Source organism: Pseudochaenichthys georgianus, chromosome 9 (genome assembly GCF_902827115.2).
Source record: "Pseudochaenichthys georgianus chromosome 9, fPseGeo1.2, whole genome shotgun sequence".
Lineage (NCBI taxonomy): Eukaryota > Metazoa > Chordata > Actinopteri > Perciformes > Channichthyidae > Pseudochaenichthys > Pseudochaenichthys georgianus.
The window spans coordinates 10139275-10160678 of record NC_047511.1 but is presented as its reverse complement, the minus strand read 5'-3'; the positions used below and the strand labels follow the sequence as shown (position 1 = coordinate 10160678).

General features: G+C 41.3%; 2 protein-coding genes across 2 annotated transcripts in view; both read left to right on the top strand.

The window, feature by feature from the left end:
- The first annotated feature begins 13967 nt into the window (after nucleotides 1-13967).
- Nucleotides 13968-15280, top strand: LOC117453020 (C-C motif chemokine 21-like). Its single transcript, XM_034091862.2, has 4 exons — nucleotides 13968-14089; nucleotides 14293-14407; nucleotides 14563-14675; nucleotides 14787-15280. Exons 1-3 carry the CDS (start codon nucleotides 14029-14031, stop codon nucleotides 14669-14671), a joined length of 285 nt encoding a protein of 94 aa, XP_033947753.1. The 5' UTR covers nucleotides 13968-14028; the 3' UTR covers nucleotides 14672-14675; nucleotides 14787-15280.
- A 3603-nt stretch (nucleotides 15281-18883) lies between these two features.
- LOC139434456 (C-C motif chemokine 21-like) overlaps nucleotides 18884-21404 on the top strand; it is a 3855-nt gene continuing 1334 nt past the window's right edge. Inside the window, exon 1 of the mRNA XM_071204289.1 lies at nucleotides 18884-19086. Coding sequence (XP_071060390.1) covers nucleotides 18884-19086 — 203 coding nt within the window. The remainder of the gene's footprint in view (nucleotides 19087-21404) is intronic.

Genomic DNA, 21404 nt, shown 5'->3' with positions numbered 1-21404 from the left:
AGATGCATTACATCTACAAACAGAGCATACAATGAGAGCACATGATACACTTTTGATGTTTGTTTCATTTCTGAGATAATGTTACAGAATGTTTCGGAAAATGAAGATTCCAGGACCACTTTAAATGTTTCGTTTACAATCGTTTCCCAATGACCCGGAATAGTACTGCCAGAACGAACGATATCTAAAATGTCTTCCAGTTTACAAACTTCGGCCATTCTTTTTACACAGGGGTCACTACTCGTTCTGTTTTCAATCGTCCCCATCACCACACTTATTAAAAGGGTAATGACTACATTATGATCAATATATACAGAGCATTTTGCATAGTAGTTTCCCATTTTTATTTTACTTAAAGAAAAAAGTCAATGTATCGAACAAGTCCCTGGCTTCTCCATCTAACTGCTGGTTGTTAGTCTTCTTCTTCTCCATCCAACTCGGCATGGATCTTTTCAAGTCTCTCCTTGAGGCATCTGCAATTTTTGAGATTGTGAAGAAAAGCCTCCGAAGCGCCTTGGATCCTCCAATCATCCGTGAAAATGTCTTTATCATTAAGAGTCTGGTCGATCTCAGTAATGAAGTCGGTGAGCCAGAGTCTTTTCATTAACGCGTTGTAATTGTTTCTGAAGTAAAAATCGGACATGTCATTCAGAAAATCGTGTTGCCTCTGGCCGGGGTGACTGACTCGGCACCCGTTGCATATTTCTTCGCTGTACCGATGTATCACCCTCTCCACAATATCAACCAACACCGCTTTCACTGTGTCCATAAACAGAGACGTTTTGGCCCAAGGAGCAAAATCAGCAGCAGTAGTATTGCAAGATTCGGGTTTCCCCCTTGGTGGTGATGATGGTAGTCCAGTAGTCTGTTCCTGGCTGCAACTCGCGGGGGGAGTCTTGGCTTTTCTCTGCTCCATGGCTAGTTTACAACGGTCGTCTTAGCGAGGTCCTTCGTTTTAGATGATTTGCTGAGTGGAGGGTGGGGCTTATTGCGTTGAATGGTGGTAGTCAATTATAGAATTGAGAGTTTTTAGAAAAAAGTTCTTTAAGCGTTGTAGCTTTTTCATCACATCTCCAGCAATAGGTCATCATTTAAGAACAAGTAATAGTTTTGTCAAGATTCTACAGAAAAAAGTCAAAAAAGTATAGTATGTCAGAAATATGGAAAAGTCATATAGTATGTTGAAAATCAAAAAAAAGAAAACTCAATTCAATACAAATTAATTAATATTTTACCCTGTTCTAAAGTTTTGCACCCTTAAAGAAAAACCCCTTCCTTACCAACTACTTCATATTATACCCTTTGTTAAGTGTTGCATACGCCAAAGTGTGTCTAAAAGTATCTTAGTAACACAAGAAAAAGAGAAGAAAGCGTTGATGTTAACAAAAACTGGATTGTTCCACTGAAATAATTAATAAATAATTTCAAAAAGTGCTCTTAAAAAGAACAAATGTATTTAGATAAAAGTATTTTGTTAGACTATTAAGTCCACGATGATTACATTTAACCCCTAACCCATATGTATTATATGTTTGTTTTCCTAATAAAGCCAGAGTCACCTGAATTAATTTTGTCTCCATACCTTTTATTTTTTACATTTTTGTAACAATCTTAAAACATTTGTAGAGAACAAACACTGTGGTTAAAATGAGTGTCTTTATGACGTCTCTCACACAGTTGGTATTTTTCACAAAATTCATTTTTAAAACACATCATCTTGATACAGAGACAACGCCGACATTCTTTTTACATAGGTAGAATACACAATGTTTTTCTTTGAGGGGTCCTTAGTTTAAAATGATCTGGTGAGGAGGGTGTGACTTGTTATGTTGAGTGGGAGGCAGAGTCCTCTGTAAAGGTGAGATTCTTTTTCACCAGTATAATGTCCATCGATGTCTGACTCTGTTTAAAAAGTTCTTTAAGCTTTGTAGCTTTTCCATCAATCATTTTCAGCCAAGCAGTCAATGGCACCCGCACTGCTGTCTGAAATACTCCACATGTAGAGTTAAAATTCTCCAAAACAAAATCATCAGAGGGGTCCTTCCCCAGCGTTTCCAAATGGCTTGCACGGTAATACCATCGCCCCGATGGTCCGCTTTTAGTTTCCCAGATGGTGCTTGTCAGGACTCTTCTCACTTCTGGCAGCGGGGAAATATCTCTTTCTTCCTCCACATTGAGGGGCGGCGGTGAAATCTCTTCTTTGATCTCGCATGCTGTCTGTGTTTCTTTGCTTTTCTTTGCAAATATCTTGTACACCGCTGGTTCCACTATGGTTTCTTGATGCACTACTTCTTCCGGTACCGTGGTTGCGTGGAGATCTCTGGAAGACACCAGAGTTAACACAGCCCAATCTGTTGAGGTCAGTGTCGCTTTAACACTGCGGGGTCCGTACGTTTCTCCATTCTTCAGATTGTAGAAATGCAGTTCATTCGCCATATAGTTGAATACATAACCCCAAACATCGCCATTTTTCAGAGTCCATTCTTCATGAAGTTCTTCGGCTAGAGGCGTCTGAATCCGGCACAGATATTGCATTCGTTTCTTGATTGGCGCTCCGGACTGATGGCTGTACGTTGTCACAGGCGTCTCGCTGATTAAACCCATATCTATGCTTCTCTTGGCCATTTTTCTTTTTTGAAAAGTGCCTTGGTGATTGGAAATGACTGGCCTGTTATTTAGTTTGAGCGTATTTATTTTCGTCTATTTCCATCCCCTTACTTTTAAATGATCTGGTGAGGAGGGCGGGACATGTTATGTTGAGTGGAGGCGGAGCCCTTGTACAAGCTGGAGGCTTCATGGAGTGAAATGGAGCAGAAACACACATTCTTTATGGGTATTATCCCTAGTACAACCTCAGACAAACTTAATATTGGTTTTCCTTATAGTGGTAAAGTAATTATAAAAAGACAAAGATCATGTTTTTAAAATTGTTTTATTATTTCTCCTCTTCAGAGAGACTTTTCTTATAGTTAAATAAAGGTAATTATACATTAGTTCACAATCCTACAACTAAAGAGAATATCCTCAGGTATCACTATTAAAAACTAAATAAGATCTTTTAAAATAATATGAATACCCTCTTTGCAAGCAGATACTTCCTTGTAGTTAACAGTTTCACAGAAAACTTAAAAAGAAACATCCTTAGCACTCACATATCATTTAAAACAAAAACTGAATCAGATCTAGAGAGGGCAATAACGTTTTTTAGGTGTCTTAGTGAGTGTCTTAATTAACATATAGATTAACATCCCCTGCTTATCTTAAATCCTCACATCAAGGGGCAACTCCAACGTGTGTGTGTGTGTGTGTGTGTGTGTGTGTGTGTGTGTGTGTGTGTGTGTGTGTGTGTGTTAATTGTTCTTAAGGGCAGGGAACACTAACACTATCGCACAGATAGTGTTCTAAATCTGCCTACCTTCCCTGCACTTTTGTGTATAAAAGCTGAAAAAGTAGATAATGAAGTACTTTGTTTTAGTAGATTTCGTTAACCCCCTGAGGCAGTCCAAAAACTAAGAATCTGTCTCTTAACCCACCATCCCCCGAGAGCCATAACATACTCAACCCCCTACAGCAGCTCGGGTGTGAACTCCCATACAGAATGTCAGTCACTGCGTAAAACTTTTTTAGTTTTGGTCGATGTGAGTGCTCGTATATCCTGAAATCGTTTTAAATGTTGCCAGTTTTTTAATGATTTTAATAGTTTGTTTTACTTTGCATATTGACTGGCTAATGTGCCATTTTATTTGTGTTTTACAGCTGTATTTGTCTGCCTTTCATGTCTGTGTTTTATATGTTGTAACTTTGTACATGCTGCCCTTCTTGGCCAGGTCACTCTTGGAAAAGAGATTTTAATCTCAATGAGTTTTTTTACCTGGTTAAATAAAGAATATATATATATATTAGTGACACTCTGCAGATTTGTGTGTAATTCACTCACAAAGGAACTGTAAGATACACTTTAATGGATGCAAACCTATAGTTAATAAAAGTAATTATACATTAGTTCACAATCCTACAACTAAAGGAACTGTAAGATACACTTTTTATGTATGCAAAACCTGTCATTTTGGAGAAACCATCTCGAGTGAGCTATAATTTGAAAGTACACCTTCCTTACAGAGCCCCTCCTCCAACACACATGACCAGAAAGAGGCTATACTCTGAACCCCCGATGCCGCATTCGTTTCTTGACTGGCGCTTCAGACGGTTGACTTGGTAAGCTGAATTGTCTGTCTTTTTTAAATTTAGTTTTGAGCATATCTCTATACACCGGTCATAGCCTAGTCATTTATACAGAGGCTTTCATCAATGTGAAATTACACATCACATCAAAGGGCAAACATCAAAGGCTAATTAGATTAGACAACAAAGGGCTCTGAGGGGCAGGGGTCAAAGAGACTATCTTATTCAATACATCAAAAGACCTATACAACAAAGGGACTGCCTGGGGGTAATCTAATTACTCCACTCTCGGGGTCAGGGGTCAAATACCTTAATCAATACAACAAAAGACCTATACAACAAAGGGGGTGCCTGGGGCTAATCTAATTGCAGGGCAATTACTCCACTCTCGGGGACAGGGGTCAAATACCTTAATCAATACAACAAAAGAGCTATACAACAAAGGGGGTGCCTGGGGCTAATCTAATTGCCGGGCAATTACTCCACTCTCGGGGTCAGGGGTCAAATACCTTAATCAATTACCTTAAGTATCTTAATCGATACAACAAAAGAATCACGCCGGGGGGCTTTCACGCCAATCTGACATCAAAGAATGGGAGGCGGGACATGGGAGGCGGGACATGGGAGGCGGGACATGGGAGGCGGGACTTAGCTCATTGGCCAATGGGAGACGGACTTAGCTCATTTTCATAATTGGGGGCGTGTCCACCTGTCACTTTTTATGCATACTAATGTGATTGAAACAGCATCATTACTACTACTCACCACAGCACCTGGTAGACCCCTACTCCAAAATACACTGTAATATCATTGTTGAGGAATACCACTCCTGTAAATACAAACACTAAATACCACTTCGCAATATACACATATTTACGCTGTTTTTTCACAATATAAATATAATTTATAATGTATAATTTGTCAATGTTAACAGCTGTTGGCAACAACTCCATTTAAGTGTACGAAGCATGAGGATGATTGCCATCATTTTTACTCTTTAAGACTACAAAGTAAACAAACTGTAATCATGGAACTCCAAACTGTGGCTCTAAGCCAGTCATCTACCAGAATCATCTGTGAAACCTTGGCTGAAAAAAGATCACAACTGTTTTATAGGAACAGAGCCAGAAAATAGGTCACTTCAAACTAAAGTTACTGAATTACTGAATTACTGAAGCGTTCACTTAGTTTCGCTCTGAAACATCCAGTTTCACATCAATACGCTCCATCTACACAGGGGTGTCAAACTCAATTTCATCGCGGGCCACATTAGCATTTTGGTTGCACTCAAAGGGCCGGTTGTAACTATACAAATATATAATATATATATATATAAAATAGTGTATTATATTACATTATTGCCTCTGAATTGGATTATTATCGGATAGGATAATAAGTTAGTAATTAACTACATCTGAAAGCAGAAGTCTAGGGCAAATCATTGCAAGTCTCTTCAGTGTGCATGTCACAAAACGAGATGCATTGTGGGACATGTAGTTTATGGGCAACCTGCTTCTGTAAAGTGGCATGTAACCGTATAATAAATGTATTATATTCTTTGCAAGCTCTTTCGGGGCCACATAAAATGAAGTCGCGGGCCATATTTGGCCCCCAGGCCTTGAGTTTGACACCCAATGAACCGACAAATCACATCACTTGGCAATATACACATATTTACGCTGTTTTTTCACAATATAAATATAATTTATACTGTACAATTTGTCAATAGAGAGCCGAAGTCCCTCCCTTTCCGGTGATCCACCATGGGACCTTATTTCGGGGAAAAATATGTATTGAAGTCAATGGAGAGAGAGAAATGATCTTTCGATCCCGTTTAAATTGTGCCATGAATTACACATATGATGTTTGTCAATCTTAAAAAATAATTTCCAAGTAAAAGAAGTCAAAGTTTGTCGTAAAACTGTTGAAATATAAGATTATGAAAAATACGCAACTAGAAAGACTACAAATCCAAGAGTAAGCATGATGTAAGTGATGTCATAACTGATGTCATAATTTATTCCCTCCACCGGAACCGACTAATGTGGCTTTCACACCAGCGCTTTTCCCTTTCTAGCTCCGGTTTCCCTTTTCTGCTCCCGCTCTGTTTACACCGCCCAGAGCTGCCGCTGCTGCGTCATGACGTCACCGTTTACGTGCCTGCTTCATAAAATCCAAACCGCACGGAAATCCCTCACATCGACAACAACAACAATGGCCGATTGTATTGAAGCGCGGTTCGCTTTGGTTATCCTCTTACGAAACGAAATGGAAGGCATCGGACGACTTTACAAGGGACGACTTTACTTGGAACTTTACAAACATCACATGCGAAATGCAAGACTTCTTTGTGGTCATCGGCATCTACCTGCCCCCGCCTCGACGTAAGAGAGATGTAAGCGACGCCGCATCTTAGCTCCGAAGCTCTTGCCTCTAGACCGACAATTTTTTGGAGCTGAGAGTGAACCGGATTCCGGAACTAAGAGGCGGCGCCTCTGCGGTGTGAACAGGAAAAAACGCTACTTTTCAGGCTCCAGCTTCGAGCCGGAGCTGAAAACGCATTGGTGTGAAAGGGGCATAACTCCCCTTTTGTGTATGTACAGTTCTCAACATGCCCAGACTTGTAGTGATTTTCACCTCTTTTAATACTTTTCGCCTCATTCTGAAAGAAAGAAGTGAAATGTGCCAACGTGACGGCCATCTTGGTGTTGGTGACGTGTATTGTGCGAGACAGGAGATGTAGTTCATTGAGCGGTTTCACACAAAAAAAAGTGTTTCTTGACTTGTAAAATTATCTTTTAAATTGACAAACATCATATGTGTAATTCATGGCACAATCCAAACGGGATCGAAAGATAATTTCTCTCTCGCCATTGACTACAATACATAATGTTTCAGAAATAAGGTCCTCCCGTAAAGGGAGGGACTTCGGCTCTCTATGTTAACAGCTCTTTCAATACTTATGTTCACTTGTTAAAAATAATGCTACTTTATTCTTTAGATTTGTTTTACCTATTTGTCTAAATTCTGAATAAGGTTTGCCTAACTTTTTATTTAATATGTAAGTATTTTTCTTTTTACTTTTGCCTTTTACCCACCTGTTGTCTGTATCTTGCTGCTTTGATGCTTTACATTTCCCGACTGTGGGACGATCAAAGGCTTTCTGATTCTGATTCTGACAAAACAACCACGAGAAATTCAGTGAGGGGAAAAACAACACTTCACAAAAATGTCAAAGTGACACAAAACTACAGAGGCACAAAAAGAGACACAAAACAACAGCAAAAATAGACTAAAGAAAATATAGTCTATAATATATATATTTAGGAGAGGTGGTGGAGCCTCTGCATGTCCGCGCACAGGGGGCTAATTTTGTATCATTCTACTCATGTCCAGCCCAACACCCTTTCTCTTTAAATGACCCACTATACAGATGTAACCTCCCTAAGTAAATGAGTAGCGAGGAGATAACCATAAGGTTTAGCAGTTAGATGAATAATGTGCAGTAACGACCAACAACAAAGCAAATTGATGCGAGAACAAGTCCAAGATGCCAGGCAGGAAACAAATTCTCTAGGAAGTACACAACAAATAGTCAGGACTGAATGTGCTGGTTCCAACAACAATTTAGCTTGAGATTGCAGGTCATTTCCCACACTGGAGACGATTGAGTAAACACAAAAAAGATACAACAATGCTACCGTAAACGACACCAGATGCCACTGGCCACACAACAAACCTCTAAAACAAGCCCCAGCATGAAACTTACTGTAAGTGTGCTGCATTGATAAACAATGACAGAAAACGAAACTTTAGGAGATTGCATGGCACTCTATTGAAGATAGACTGTCTTTTTGATACCTGTCTTTTGTAAATCTCGTGCCAGTGCCAATAATTGACAAAGGTTTTATTGCAAAGTGCTTTGAATAGGTGGATTTCTCGTCAGCAGACAACAAAGACGTTAGAGAATCAGAGTATGAACACATTCCTTAATGCATGAGAAAAGGTTGAACACATTTCAAAGAAAAAGAGAGTTAAACATGGAGAGTTTCATTTCAAGACATATTTCACATAACTAGATATGATCTACTTTCACTCTAAGTGTGCCCGGCAGGTCTGCTTTATCCCATAAGTACATCCCGCATGCCGTTCGGTTTTCATGTACACAATGTTGGTGACTTTTCCACTGCCCCTGAATTCCCCCAAATTCCTGATTGCTACATGTCAGCAGGACAGATCTTCATACCATTCTGATATACATTTTAAAGGGGCCCTTTCCTGTAGTGTGTTATGTAAATGGTCTGCAAAGCCTAAAATCCCAAAGTTCCCTCCAGAGGGAGTTCATCTCTGACCACGGCCCCCCCTCTGAAACGCCTCCATTGGACTCCTTTGTTTACTTCGGTGCCATAATGACATCACAACATAACACTCGTGCTTCTATTGGCTGGCACTCCAACAAATTGTACGTGATAGGCTAGGGGGCGGAACATCTCTATGCCGTTGATTCATCACAACAGAGCTGGCCAGCTGACCAATCACAGCAGAATTGTCTCTGGTTTCAGACAGAGGGTGAAAAGAGGTGCTGCAGAACACACAGTATGAGAAAAATAAATACCTTTTTGAATATTAAAGTATGTAAGCAGAAAATACAATGATGAAACCTGAAAATGAGCAAAATAGGTCCCCTTTAACACCCTCTGTCAGAAACGAGAGCAAGGTCTGCTCTGATTGGTTAGCTGACCGGCTCTGTTATGATTGGTCAACCGCTTAGATATGTCCCACCGTTAGCCGAACACGAACAATGTGTTTGAGCGCAAGCCAATAGACACACAAGTGTTACATAGTGATGTCATTATGTTATCCGAAGTAAACAAAGGATTCCGATCGAGGAACTTTGGGATTTTAGCCTTTACATGCACAAAAACCTATATGACACACTTCAAGAAAGGGAAAACACCCAGAAGCATAAAACGCCTCTTCAGCTCTGCAGGGGTGTAGTGCTCCCAGCAGTGCAGCCGTTTAACAACACAGAATCAAGTCTCTGCACATACTGTACAACTGCAGTTACACTCTCACTACCATGCTCCGTTAGCTCAGTTGAGTTTCGATTTCTTCTTGCCTGCTTCCTTTTTATAACAAATGCATTTCAGACTTTCCCTGTTTCCTGAAAATCACGTGGTTCCCCGGACTTGTTTGCACACCAATGTGAGAATTGAGGAGGTTGACTGTGCAAGTAGTGGTTGTCCTCAGGGTGTGAGCAGTAAATGCATAGATCATGCCACAAAGAATAGTATTGCGATTTCTGTGTTTGACTTGGAGGTCACTTTTTGGTTGAATACCAAGACTGCGGCTCTATGCAACTTTTTGTCCTTTGACATACTATTTCGGTTTTATTTTATGTCTGGTTCAGCATTTACGTTCTTTAGTATTTTTCCCAGCAGCAGCAGCAGACCCCTGTTTTCAGAAATCAAGCTCTGATAAACCAACTGTAAACCATCGGCCTATCTGAATAAGTCGAGTAAACCTTAACCAGTGGTCTAACAACGTGATTACACTTCAGTCGGAGAGGGGTCGGTTTCCCAAAAACTAAATTGTCTGAGTCCATGCAGTGCTGCAGTGAAACTTTGTAAGCAGAAACAATGTTTTTGTTGGCAACAACTCAATTTATGTGCAAAAAGCATGAGGATGATTGCCATTTTGTTTACTCTTTAATGCTACAAAAGTAAATAAACTGTAATCATGGAATTCAAAACTGTGGCTCTTCCACAATCATCTGTGAAACCTTGGCTGAAACAAGATCACAACTGTTTTATAGGAACAGAGCCAGAAAATAGGTAACTTCAAACTACAGTTACTGAATATGCTTCGACTCTGAAACATCCAGTTTCACATCAATACGCTCCATCTACAATGGACCTACAAATCACATGGGCTCATGCGGTATGTTGACACACTGATTATTCAGGTAGCCTCTGAGTGCTGAGCGGCCTCAAGCCCCGCAGCTATGTCTGGATTAAATGTGTTTTTAGATGACTGTTTAGGGAGCAGAAATAAAAGAGGCAGCAAGGAAGAAATGTTTTAATAATAACTAAATGCTGTCTTTTATGTTAAGTAATATTAGTTATATTGTAATCATATTCAAGATTTTGTTTTGTAATTTGATATCTGAAAATGTGGGATCCCCACAATATCAAAATAACATATAAACATGAATGTGTCTAGATGGTAACCCACTAGCTGAACAACATTCCTTTCCTAGATGGGTATAGTTACAGTTAGGGCTTAGGGTTAGGTTTGAAAGGTGGATGGCTCGATGGTGACCCTCCATCTAGCAGGAAAGTTGAGGTAAGCCTTTGACAAATGACCTCAAAGCTTGATATGCTTCAAGTTATATGTATGTGTCCAAACCACCATGGTTTGGACCAATCAGGTTGGCATTGGTGCTTGTTAAAAACGCCAATTGCAGCTCTTTCCGAGATTAGCCTAAATGCTGCAATAGAATCAGTTATATGCGGCTGCCAAGTCTTTTTTTAAAGTGCCTGGCCTGTTCAGTTTCCAATGACTTGATTTTTCAGATGGCTCTTTGTAACAAAGCATCTGGCCCCCCCATGTTATCACCTGTTAAACCCCAAGGTCCCCCTCGGCGGGTACTTTTTCTTTTCACGACACTGTGTCTCAGGGGAACTTAATATTTAAGAACCTATTAATGTGTTATACCAGATTAACGGGAATAATCTCAGCTAACTGACGATACAAACCATTTTGACCAAAACAAAACACAAGTGTCATAAGAAGCATCGAAATGACCCCTGAGCGAAAAATGCTAACGCACTTTGGCACAGAACTCAAGATAAAATATACCCTTATTACTTATCGTAGCTGCACATACAAGATATCCGATTAAAGCTAAGGTTCCACAGATTATTTAGGTATAGTATCATCACTGAGTGATCCGAACTCGCGACAGGGGAAGCAAACACAGACATCACAACACGTACCTTTACGTAGCTTTCACGGGAGATCGTCTCACCTTAGCTGTCAATCTGATCAAAAGACTTGTTCAATGGCATTAAACGAGAAAAAACGCGGCTGAATCGGTTAATCCATAGGTTGATAATGTTTCTGTGGAATATTTTTTTTAATTTATAATCCATAATTAAATTTTAATGAAAAATCGGAGAGTAAAAGTTAGCTGCTAATGGTAGCCACCAGAGTTATCGCAGCTTCCGGTTTTGGCACACACACCCACATTACCAAATAATGAGTATGTGGGAGTTCCCCTCGATTCCATTGGCTCTAACGGTTAGAAAGAGATGTCAATCAGCAAAATCAAGGAAGGGGGGCCAGAGATAGGTCAAATCCACCCAAATGACCCCAGAAGTGGGGTTTTTTGGGTAAATCTCCCTAAAAAGGTCACATTTCACTTGTTTTGCATCAATCTTGATACAGGGTTCTTATTATATGTTGTAGTTTGGATTCCTAAAGCTTTTAGTCTACCATCCCATCATTCAAGGGTGGTTTTCACTATAAGTAATTTTTTTTTTTTGGACGGACACAATAACTGTGTTCAATCTGAATTTACTTTAAAATAAAAACATCTATATTGATTCTGACACTTCTACATCCAACTCACAGGTGTAAGCTTACTTTGAGAAAAAAGATTATTAATGTAACCCTTTTAGAAGGGAAGATATGGTCATTTGTTCTGGGAATGTCATTTTCGAGCCTGAGACCTGAAAAACAGGCTCAGGGCTTAACATTAACCATGTCCTTATTACACCACCTGTATAGTGGTGATCCCAGCATTTCATACTAAAAGAGCTTCTGCCAGTCAGACCAACTTTGAAATTATTGCTTGGTTTTCAGGTAACTTTAGGATGTGCAATTTAATCTCTCCTTAGTATTTACAATGCAAACCTCTAGTGGTTAGGAAGGTTTGTATTTTGTAGCTCACGCTCTCACTGTTTTTCACACAAATTATTCAATATGCTGGGCCACTATGAAAATAAACAACTCCTTTGTTCTTTGAAACAAGCATAACAGAGGCTATTTGAACTTTGAGCCATTTGTCTGGCATTTCATTTCACTTCCCCATGAACACAGTGCATACATTGACCAAAACCATGAACTCACACTGGCCTTTAAATGTGGCAAAAAATATTAAGCACAGTAAAAATCCCAATGAGCATGTTAAAAAGTCAAATTATAAGTGGTAAACATAATCACCACCCAGTTTGCAAACAAATAATTTTACATAATGAGAACTCCAAGATGTACTGCTTCTGTTCAAAGCATGTTCTCCCCCCTTTATAACCTGCAGATACTTAGACACATTAGTATTCATTCGGGGTCCTGTTTCTGTCCACTTGGTGAACAACTGGCCAATATTCATCCTCTATTTATTTTGTTTTTGTTTTTGGTGGACACCAAACTTTATAAATGGATGCCATTATATGAATGTAGAATCTGTAGTGTCACATGTTAGGTTTAAGATACAAGGAATTGTATTGAGTTCTTAGCTGCTAAATAGTCTGAAATAAACAGTGGAAATATAATTCTACTCCTTTTGAGTAATCTCTGATGACTATAATATTTGAAAACGCTTTAAAAACAGTGAGAGAAAACCAAAACATTAAAATTGCTGGACAAAGTTTGTGGTTCCTATAGTTTTTAACCACTCCTTTAATAAATGGATATCATTTTTTGCCCAAGCAGTGGGAATAGACAATAACTGGTAATAAATCAAAACAAATTAATGGTCAAAACATCCTGTACAACAAGTTTATCCACACATGCCTCAAAATGTCCTCAGTTGCATCACTCTACAAAACCTACGCCTCTGGCAGGAATTAAGATCTCCTTTTCCTCATAAACTCCCACACTTAGAGATTGTATTCAGTATTTGGATGCATGCTCACACATGCAAAAACACCCACACAGACAAGCATAAGTGGTGCTTACTGAACACATCCCCAAACCGCACTGTCACCACTTTGAAATCAAATGTGGGATTATAACTGAAGAGACAAGATAAAGACATATTAAGATAAAGTTTGGTTATCTTGGTTTACAGTTTACCATCCACTTCCTTACACTTCAATTCAACTGTATCCCTCTCTTTAGATGTGCTTATAGGACAGATAACAAAAACTAAATCTGTACTAGTAAGCCTCAGGCTAGCAATAGATATATATATTGAATAATCATTTTATTTAATTTTAACAATAATCCTGGCAGGGCATTTCAAGACAAACAGAATTTAACCAACCATCATGTTGCATGACATACAATTACATACTACAAAGAATAAAAAAATAAAAAACAGGACAGGTCACCTCTGGACAACTTTTCACATAGGGCCCGAATTTGGCCAATTCAGCATTTATGTACTGTACTTCAAATGTGAAGGTCTTTTTCCCTGCTAAGAGGACATGTTAAAGGGAAACACAGGAATGTTTGCAGTTTGTTGGATTGCAAAAAAAGTCATATTGAAAATATACAGTATTTGCTGATTTATGCTTGTGCTTATTAATGGATTGTGGTTGCATGAAGTATGGAAGGTATTTCTCACGGAATACAAATGAACTGATAAAGGTCTGCCTCAGGGCAGCATCTGAAAAGACACGTTGGAAAATTCTGGCAAGAAACAATAGAGAGAGGAGTGTAGAGGAAATTGTTGCCAACTTTCTCCCGTTTCCCGTCATCGGCCACCAATCACACTTTCACTTTCGCCACAGACTTGTATAAATACACCTGTAGCTCTCCTCCTCACAGCAACACCTCTGCACTCCTGAAGAGACTCCCTGAAGAACCAACCTGAGTTCAGACCTGCGAAGAAACAGAGACATGGCCTCTCGAATTGCACTTCTCCTCTTGCTGGGTGTCATCTGCGTTGGGTTTGCATCAGGTAAGACACATTCTTTGCATTAGCAGTAAAATAGATTGGTATTTCAGAATGCTTTGACAGTGACTGTAAGGAGCATGTTTGTTCGCCTGCTGTACTCTCCTGCAACTTAGGTTCAATCGATAAAGCCCCAGGTCTCTGGACACTTTCCTTAATTGAATGCACATGTGCTCTCCTGATGAATTTCTTTCTCTGTGTTCTTCCAGCCCAGATTGCCCAAGACTGCTGTATCAAGGTTGCTGGGAAGCGTTTTCCACTCCAAATCCTCCAAAGCTACACCATTCAGGATGCTGGACAAGGATGCTCCATCAGCGCTACTGTGTATGTAAAATATTTGTATGCATTTAGTGGCAAAATAAAGTCATTTGATGAGATGCCCTGTGGTTTTACATGAGCTGGTTTCTCCTATTGTGTGTGTTTTTTTTCAACGTTCTGTTTAGTGTTCTCACCTCTGTGTCTCTTATCTGCTTTTTCAGGTTTGTTTCAAAAGTTGGAAAAACCCTCTGCGTCCCCCATCCCAACGATAAAGCCTGGGTGAAGAGTTACATTAGACAGCTGAATCAGAAACATCAAAGACATCACTAATCAGGTACATTCTATATTCTCTCGCTGAACTTTAAACATAATGATTGCACCTCTGTGAAGGCATATTGCACCTTTTTTTACAAAGAGTTTGATTTTAGATTCTTTCTTTCTGCAGGTGTAGAGAGGAGTGGACTGTGGGAAAAGGCTGCTGACAAACGAAAAGGGCCGACTCTTAACTGAGGGCAGAAGACGGCAGAATCATTTCCATTTGGCTTCAGTCTCGTACTTTAGTAGATCAAACCGTTTGAGAAGATCTTATCTTTAATATCTTTGAGGAATCATCCCCTCATCATGCCAGTGAATCCAGAAGCTACATGTATAGTTCTTGATATTTGTCCTCTCATTTGTGGTGAATGCGGTCTGAATACATTTGTGAATGAATGTTTTTCATTTCTTTTTTATTATCTCTTGAGTGAAATGTACAATTGTTCGTTTTGTTTCAACCATAAGACTGTACGGTGCCTGAGGATAATGTCCCTAAATTATGTTTGTCAAGATGTGTTTATATTTTATAATAAGTTGGATTTAAAGTGTATTTTTGTATGACCATGTATAAAATGTAGATTTATGTTTCAAAAAAGTTTCTCAATAAAGTTTGATATATTGTAACTTTTAGTGGATTTCTTGCTCTAACACACATCCAATCCAATCCATTTTATTTCTATAGCACATTTAAAAACAACAGAGTTGAACAAAATGCTCTACATCATCAAGTGTATAACAACATAGCATAAATACATAAAAAACAGACAGGACATGAAACAAATGTAAAACACAAGACAATGAAACCAGATCAAAAGCCACAGACTGAGAAACTCTCCTACATGACGTACAAACAATACAAAACACTAGTAAGATCAAAAACCCAAATGTAAAAGCACAAGTGTCACCTGGCCTGTAAATGCAAGGGAAAAGAAGTGGGTTTTTAAAGGAGATTTAAAAACAGGCGGAGTTGGAGCAAGTCTAACCTGGACGGCCTGTCCACACGGCGGCGTGCGTTGAAGCTTCAACGCTTCTGCCCATTCACTTTGAATGGGGTGACGTCCCGTTTCGCCGAACTGCATTGTGGGAGCGAAGCGTAGAGTTGCTCGAGTTGCTCGCAACGAAAGTTGAGCAATGTTCAACTTTTGAAGCCATGGGACAAGAGAATCCAGCACAGGCGGGGCATTGGGGCCACCACTGGGTCCAAATATTATCACCTCTGTCTTTTTTTCATTGCATTTAAAAAAGTTCAAGGCCATCCAGGCTCTGATGTCCTGCAGACAGTCAGACAGTCAGACGTTGCTGAGGGTTTGGGTCATTTATTTTCAGGGGCATGTAGATTTGCGAGTCATCTGGATAAAATGAAATGAGAGGCCATATCTTTTAAGGATAGCGCCCAGGGGGAGCAGGTACAGGGAAAATAAAATCGGCCCAAGAATGGGGCCTTGGGGTACCCCGTACGGGAGAGGAGCAGAGGAGGAAGTAAAATCAACAAGATTTACATTAAAACTTCTTTCAGACAGATACGACTTAAACCAGTCTAGAGCAGTACCACTGATTCCCACAAAATGCTGCAGGCGAGAAATGAGAATACTGTGATCTACAGTGTCAAAGGCAGCTGTAAGGTCTAAAAGTACAAGACCTTATATCATCTAACTGCATCCACTAGAGTTAATCCAACAAATATTAAAATAGACAAACATTTCTATAAGCAATGTGTTAAGAACTTCAAATATTTGTCATGATGCTGGTCGTTAAGGAGGGATGAGATCAATTTCTTTACCCAGATGGCCTGGGTTCAACTAAGGCGTGTATTTATACTTCTATGTCTCAGTAGAGGTACGCTCCAATGACATTAAAATATACCAAAGATTGGACGAGATCTTATCAACAGAGAGAAAAGGTGTTGAGCTATACCTGTATAAATGACTGGATGTCACATCAGCAACTATTTGTGAAGCATGAATAAAGCATGTCAAGCTCTGCCTGAACCAGGATACTCTGCCACTTCTACAGGTGCACCATAAAGAGTATCCTGAGCTTCTACAGGTGCACCATAGAGAGCATCCTGAGCTTCTACAGGTGCACCATAGAGAGCATCCTGACCTTCTACAGGTGCACTATGGAGAGGATCCTGACCTTCTACAGGTGCTCCATAGAGAGGATCCTGACCTTCTACAGGTGCTCCATAGAGAGCATCCTGACCTTCTACAGGTGCACCATAGAGAGTATCCTTACCTTCTACAGGTGCACTATAGAGAGTATCCTTACCTTCTACAGGTGGACCATAGAGAGTATCCTGACCTTCTACAGGTGCACCATAGAGAGCATCCTGACCTTCTACAGGTGATTGGAAAATAGTGACTCCAGACATTTTGCAATCCTCTTGAGCCTACAGTATAATCATCAGCTGAATCCATTGTGTTGTTTAGGGTTTGGCCTGGATAGTTTCCTTCATGGAGGATACAATAATTACTCAATTATCTAATCATATCATGCATGTCAGACTTGGAAATCAACCTTATTTTGGTGGTTGGGGAAAGAGCTCATCCATTGTTGTTCATTCCAAGAAATAATAGTCTGCCCTAAGTTTCTATTTCTCACTTCCTATGTATATAGAAAATCAATAAAACCGTTAGGCTACAGCATTTTTAATTTTACTTGGCTACAAGATCTAGCCAAGTAAATATATTTTAACCATATTTTACTTTAAGTTTACATAGTTTCGATTTTTATCATCAACTTGAATCTAAACAGGGTAAAAAGTGAACATTTATTTGACTTAAACAATGGTTTGAATGTTGTGTATTGTATGTGGGTTAGCAACATTTGACCAATCACAAACAGGAACAAGTGTAGCCTACTGACAGCGCAGCGTCATACTTCATTAATGAAAACTAATATTAGACAAATATGAACTTTAAACACCCATGACTTAAAAATATAATCCAGGATACAAGCCACATAGCTGCACCTGCAAGGTGAATACAGCTGGTAACAGAAAAAGTGTTTGAATGCGTACATTAACAGGTTTATGATATCACTGCCCCGTCTAAGACAACGATCTGACTTTAATTACATTTGACTTGAGTGTTTCGTCAATTTAATGTGTTGCTTAAAATAATACTTCTGCATACAGTGTGCCAAAGTGTTGCACGGCCAGATACGGCTCAGCTGACTCAGATAAGGAAATATATGATATAGTATTATATGATCGATGATCTGATTGATAATGTTATATGAATGATAAGTGCGACACGTCGGCATCTTCTCTTCATACGGCAGTTTAAACTGTATTTCCTTTATACTTAATAGATTTAAACTCCGCACACTGAGCTCGGATCAGGCGGTGCTTTCACTGAGTTGATCTCTTTCTATAGACGCCGAAGGCAGGCAGCGTCAGGTAAAACAAGTTATTTAGCCTTCCCAAACCTGAGCCTATGGGAACAGGCCAAGAGTGTCATGGGGCCTGCGCCTCCACAATGTTGCTCAGAGAGAGCTACAATGACTACAAAGACACACAAACTACAACAAAGGACATATAAAGACTCACAAATATAAATGGTTGCAAAAAAACACAAACTGATTGTAAAGAGATGCAGAAGAACACACAACTGTGTCTGCGGAGGAGACTGAGGCCTTTAGGAGTGCAGACCCTTCCTTCCTGCAGCATTCAGACTGTTCAACCACCACAGCACCTGGTAGACCCCTACTCCAAAATACACTGTAATATCATTGTTGAGGAATACCACTCCTGAAAATACAAAAACTAAATACCACTTCGCAATATACACATAGTTACGCAGTTTTTTCACAATATAAATATAATTTATACTGTATAATTTGTCAATGTTAACAGCTGTTGGCAACAACTCCATTTATGTGCACGAAGCAAGAGTGTCAGGGATGAGCGAAGCAGGCAGGACCCAAATGCAGATTTCTCAGAAAAAACACCTTTATTTTTTTATCACAAAAACTAGGGCCAACAGGGTGGGTGGAGGGGGTCTGGAGGACGGGCTTGGGCTGACAGCCCAGTGGCACAGCGGAGGACTCGGAAGGGTTCTCGGGCGTGACGGCCCGGGAGCAAGGCAGAGATCAAGATGGGGTTTCGGGGTGGACGGCCCGGGAGCAGAGTTCAAAAAAGGGGGACTTCGGGCAGACGGCCCGGGGGCAAGGCATAGTTCAAGGTGGGGCGAAGGCCACAGCGGGCGAACTCCAGGGGGGCCGAGCATGAGGGCGGAGGCGAAGACCGCGGCTCGAGGGGGGCCGGGGCTCGAGGGTGTAGACCGCGGCTCGAGGGGGGGCCGGGCTCTCAGGGGGCCGGGCTCGAGGGCGAAGACCAGACAGCTCCGGAGGCCGGGCAGGAAAGTGCTGACGGGACAGCTCCGGAGGCCGGGCAGCACCCTGTGTCGGCCAGACAGGAACCGGAGCCGGTGGGACAGGCTTCGGCAGGATCCCCCACGGAAGAGGACCAGGAGTTGGCAGGAACCCGGCGAGACAGGTGATGGCGGGACCTCCAACGGAACAAGACATGGGATTGGCAGGACCCCTGGCAGGAGAGTAGTCGGCGGGACCTCCAACAGAACAAGACACAGGGTTGGCAGGACCCCCGGCAGGAGAGTAGTCGACGGGACCCCCAACGGGACAGGACATGGAACTGGCAGGAACCCCAGCGGAACCTCCAACGGCACAGGACATAGGGTTGGCAGGACCTCCAGCGGAACCTCCAACGGCACGGACATAGGATTGGCAGGACTCCCGGCAGAGGAGTAGTCGGCGGGGCCTCCAACGGCACAGGACATAGGGTTGGCAAGGACCCCCGGCAGAGGAGTAGTCGGCGGGGCCTCACAACGGGACAGGACATGGAGTTGGCAGGACCCCCAGCGGAACCTCCAACTGACCAGGACATTGGGTAGGGACTTGAGACGTGACTCGAGAGGGGACTCGAGAGGAGAACCAAGGGGGAACTAGAGAGGGTACTCGAGGAGGGACTAGAGAGGGGACTAAAGGAGGGGACTAAGGAGGACTAGACAAGGGACCGAGAAGGGAACTCGAGAGGTGACTGAGAGGGGAACTCGAGAGGGAACTTGAAAGGAGGCTTGAGAGGTGACTTGAGAGGAGACTTGAGAGGGGACTCGAGAGGAGACTTGAAAGGAGACTCGAGAGGGGAACCTTGAGAGGGGACTCGAGATGGGAGCTGGGAGATGTGGCTTGAGAGAGGACTTGAGAAGGAACTTGAGAGGGAGACATGAGACGGTCGGTTCGCCAACAGAACACGGGGGGAATGGAGTCGGCCGGTACGCCGACAGGAACACGGGGAGCTGGCGTCGGCCGGAGACGAGGGGCTGGAGTCGAAACCATGACTGCTGGGGCCAGGACTGAGGCTGGAACCATGGCTGCTGGGGCCTGTACTGGAGCCGGAACCATGGCTGCTGGGGCCAGAACTGGGGCTGGAACCATTAGCTGCTGGGGCCCAGAACTGGGCTGGAATGGCTGCTGGGGCCTGTACTGAAGCCGGAACCATGGAACCTCGCTTGTAAGATGTTGTTTAATGGCTGATATATTTATGATCCACGTCACGTTTGCCAGTGTTGGCGGCAGTTCCTCATGTTTGTCTAGAAGTCTTCTCATCAGGGCTCTATAAATACAGAACTACGGCAGATTTAATGCAGCCGAACCGTGTATTACAATGCCGTTATGTGATGACTTTCAAAGAGAAAAGCAAGCACACTCGGAATAAAGTGTTTTTCGGTCTGTTCCCGGTATATGTTAATGACGATGTGATGTGAGATGTGAGACTGGAATTGCACAGGGGAAAATAACGTTTCTGCACTATTTTAGATGCGGATTTTGTTAAACTAATACTGTGCACTGTGGACCAACACTATACTTTGACGGGGAATGGGGTAGCAATAAAGATAACACCATTAAACAGTTACACAACATAATATCGATAGCAGCGTCCCTAGCAACCACCTTGGTAACAATGAAAAACGTTGTATCGACACCATTTCCTGAAGTAATCTTCGTAATACTAACAAACGAAAGATCATGTACATCCACTGTACACATAATCTGAAATAACACTCATATTTCTCGCATCAATGACATCAAAACGCATTTTAATGGCCAAAGTAACTTTAAATAGGCATTTTACCACCGAGAATAAAACGAAGTTCGGCCATGTTTTCTGCAGGAAGAAATGTGAAGATCACGTGACATAGACGCCAGCCATTGGAATGAATGGTGAAAAAAAAACGTAGGGATCTTACAATTCAGAGGCGTTTTTGTAGAAATACTACGTCCTACGTTATGGACCAACGTAGTTATTACACGTTTTTTGTGAGACTGGGTTGGGAACTCACAAAGATTAACAGAAAACACAGAACCTAAATGCACACAGGACTAATCAAACAAACAAGAGACAGGTGAGGAGGGAGGAGAAAACACAGGGGCACCAGGTGAACACAATCGGGTAGTCAGGGAGGGAAAACAGACAGAAAGCAACAGGCAAGACAGAAGGTGAACACTTTTCAAAATAAAACAGGAAACCAAAGACAGAAAAAGACAAGACAAAACACAACACAGACAGATCGTGACAATGAGGATGATTGCCTGTCATTTTCATTCTTTAATACTACAAAGTAAACAAACTGTAATCATGGAACTCCAAAGTGGCTCTAAGCCAGTCATCTACCAGAATCATCTGTGAAACCTTGGCTGAAACAAGATCACAACTGTTTTATAGGAA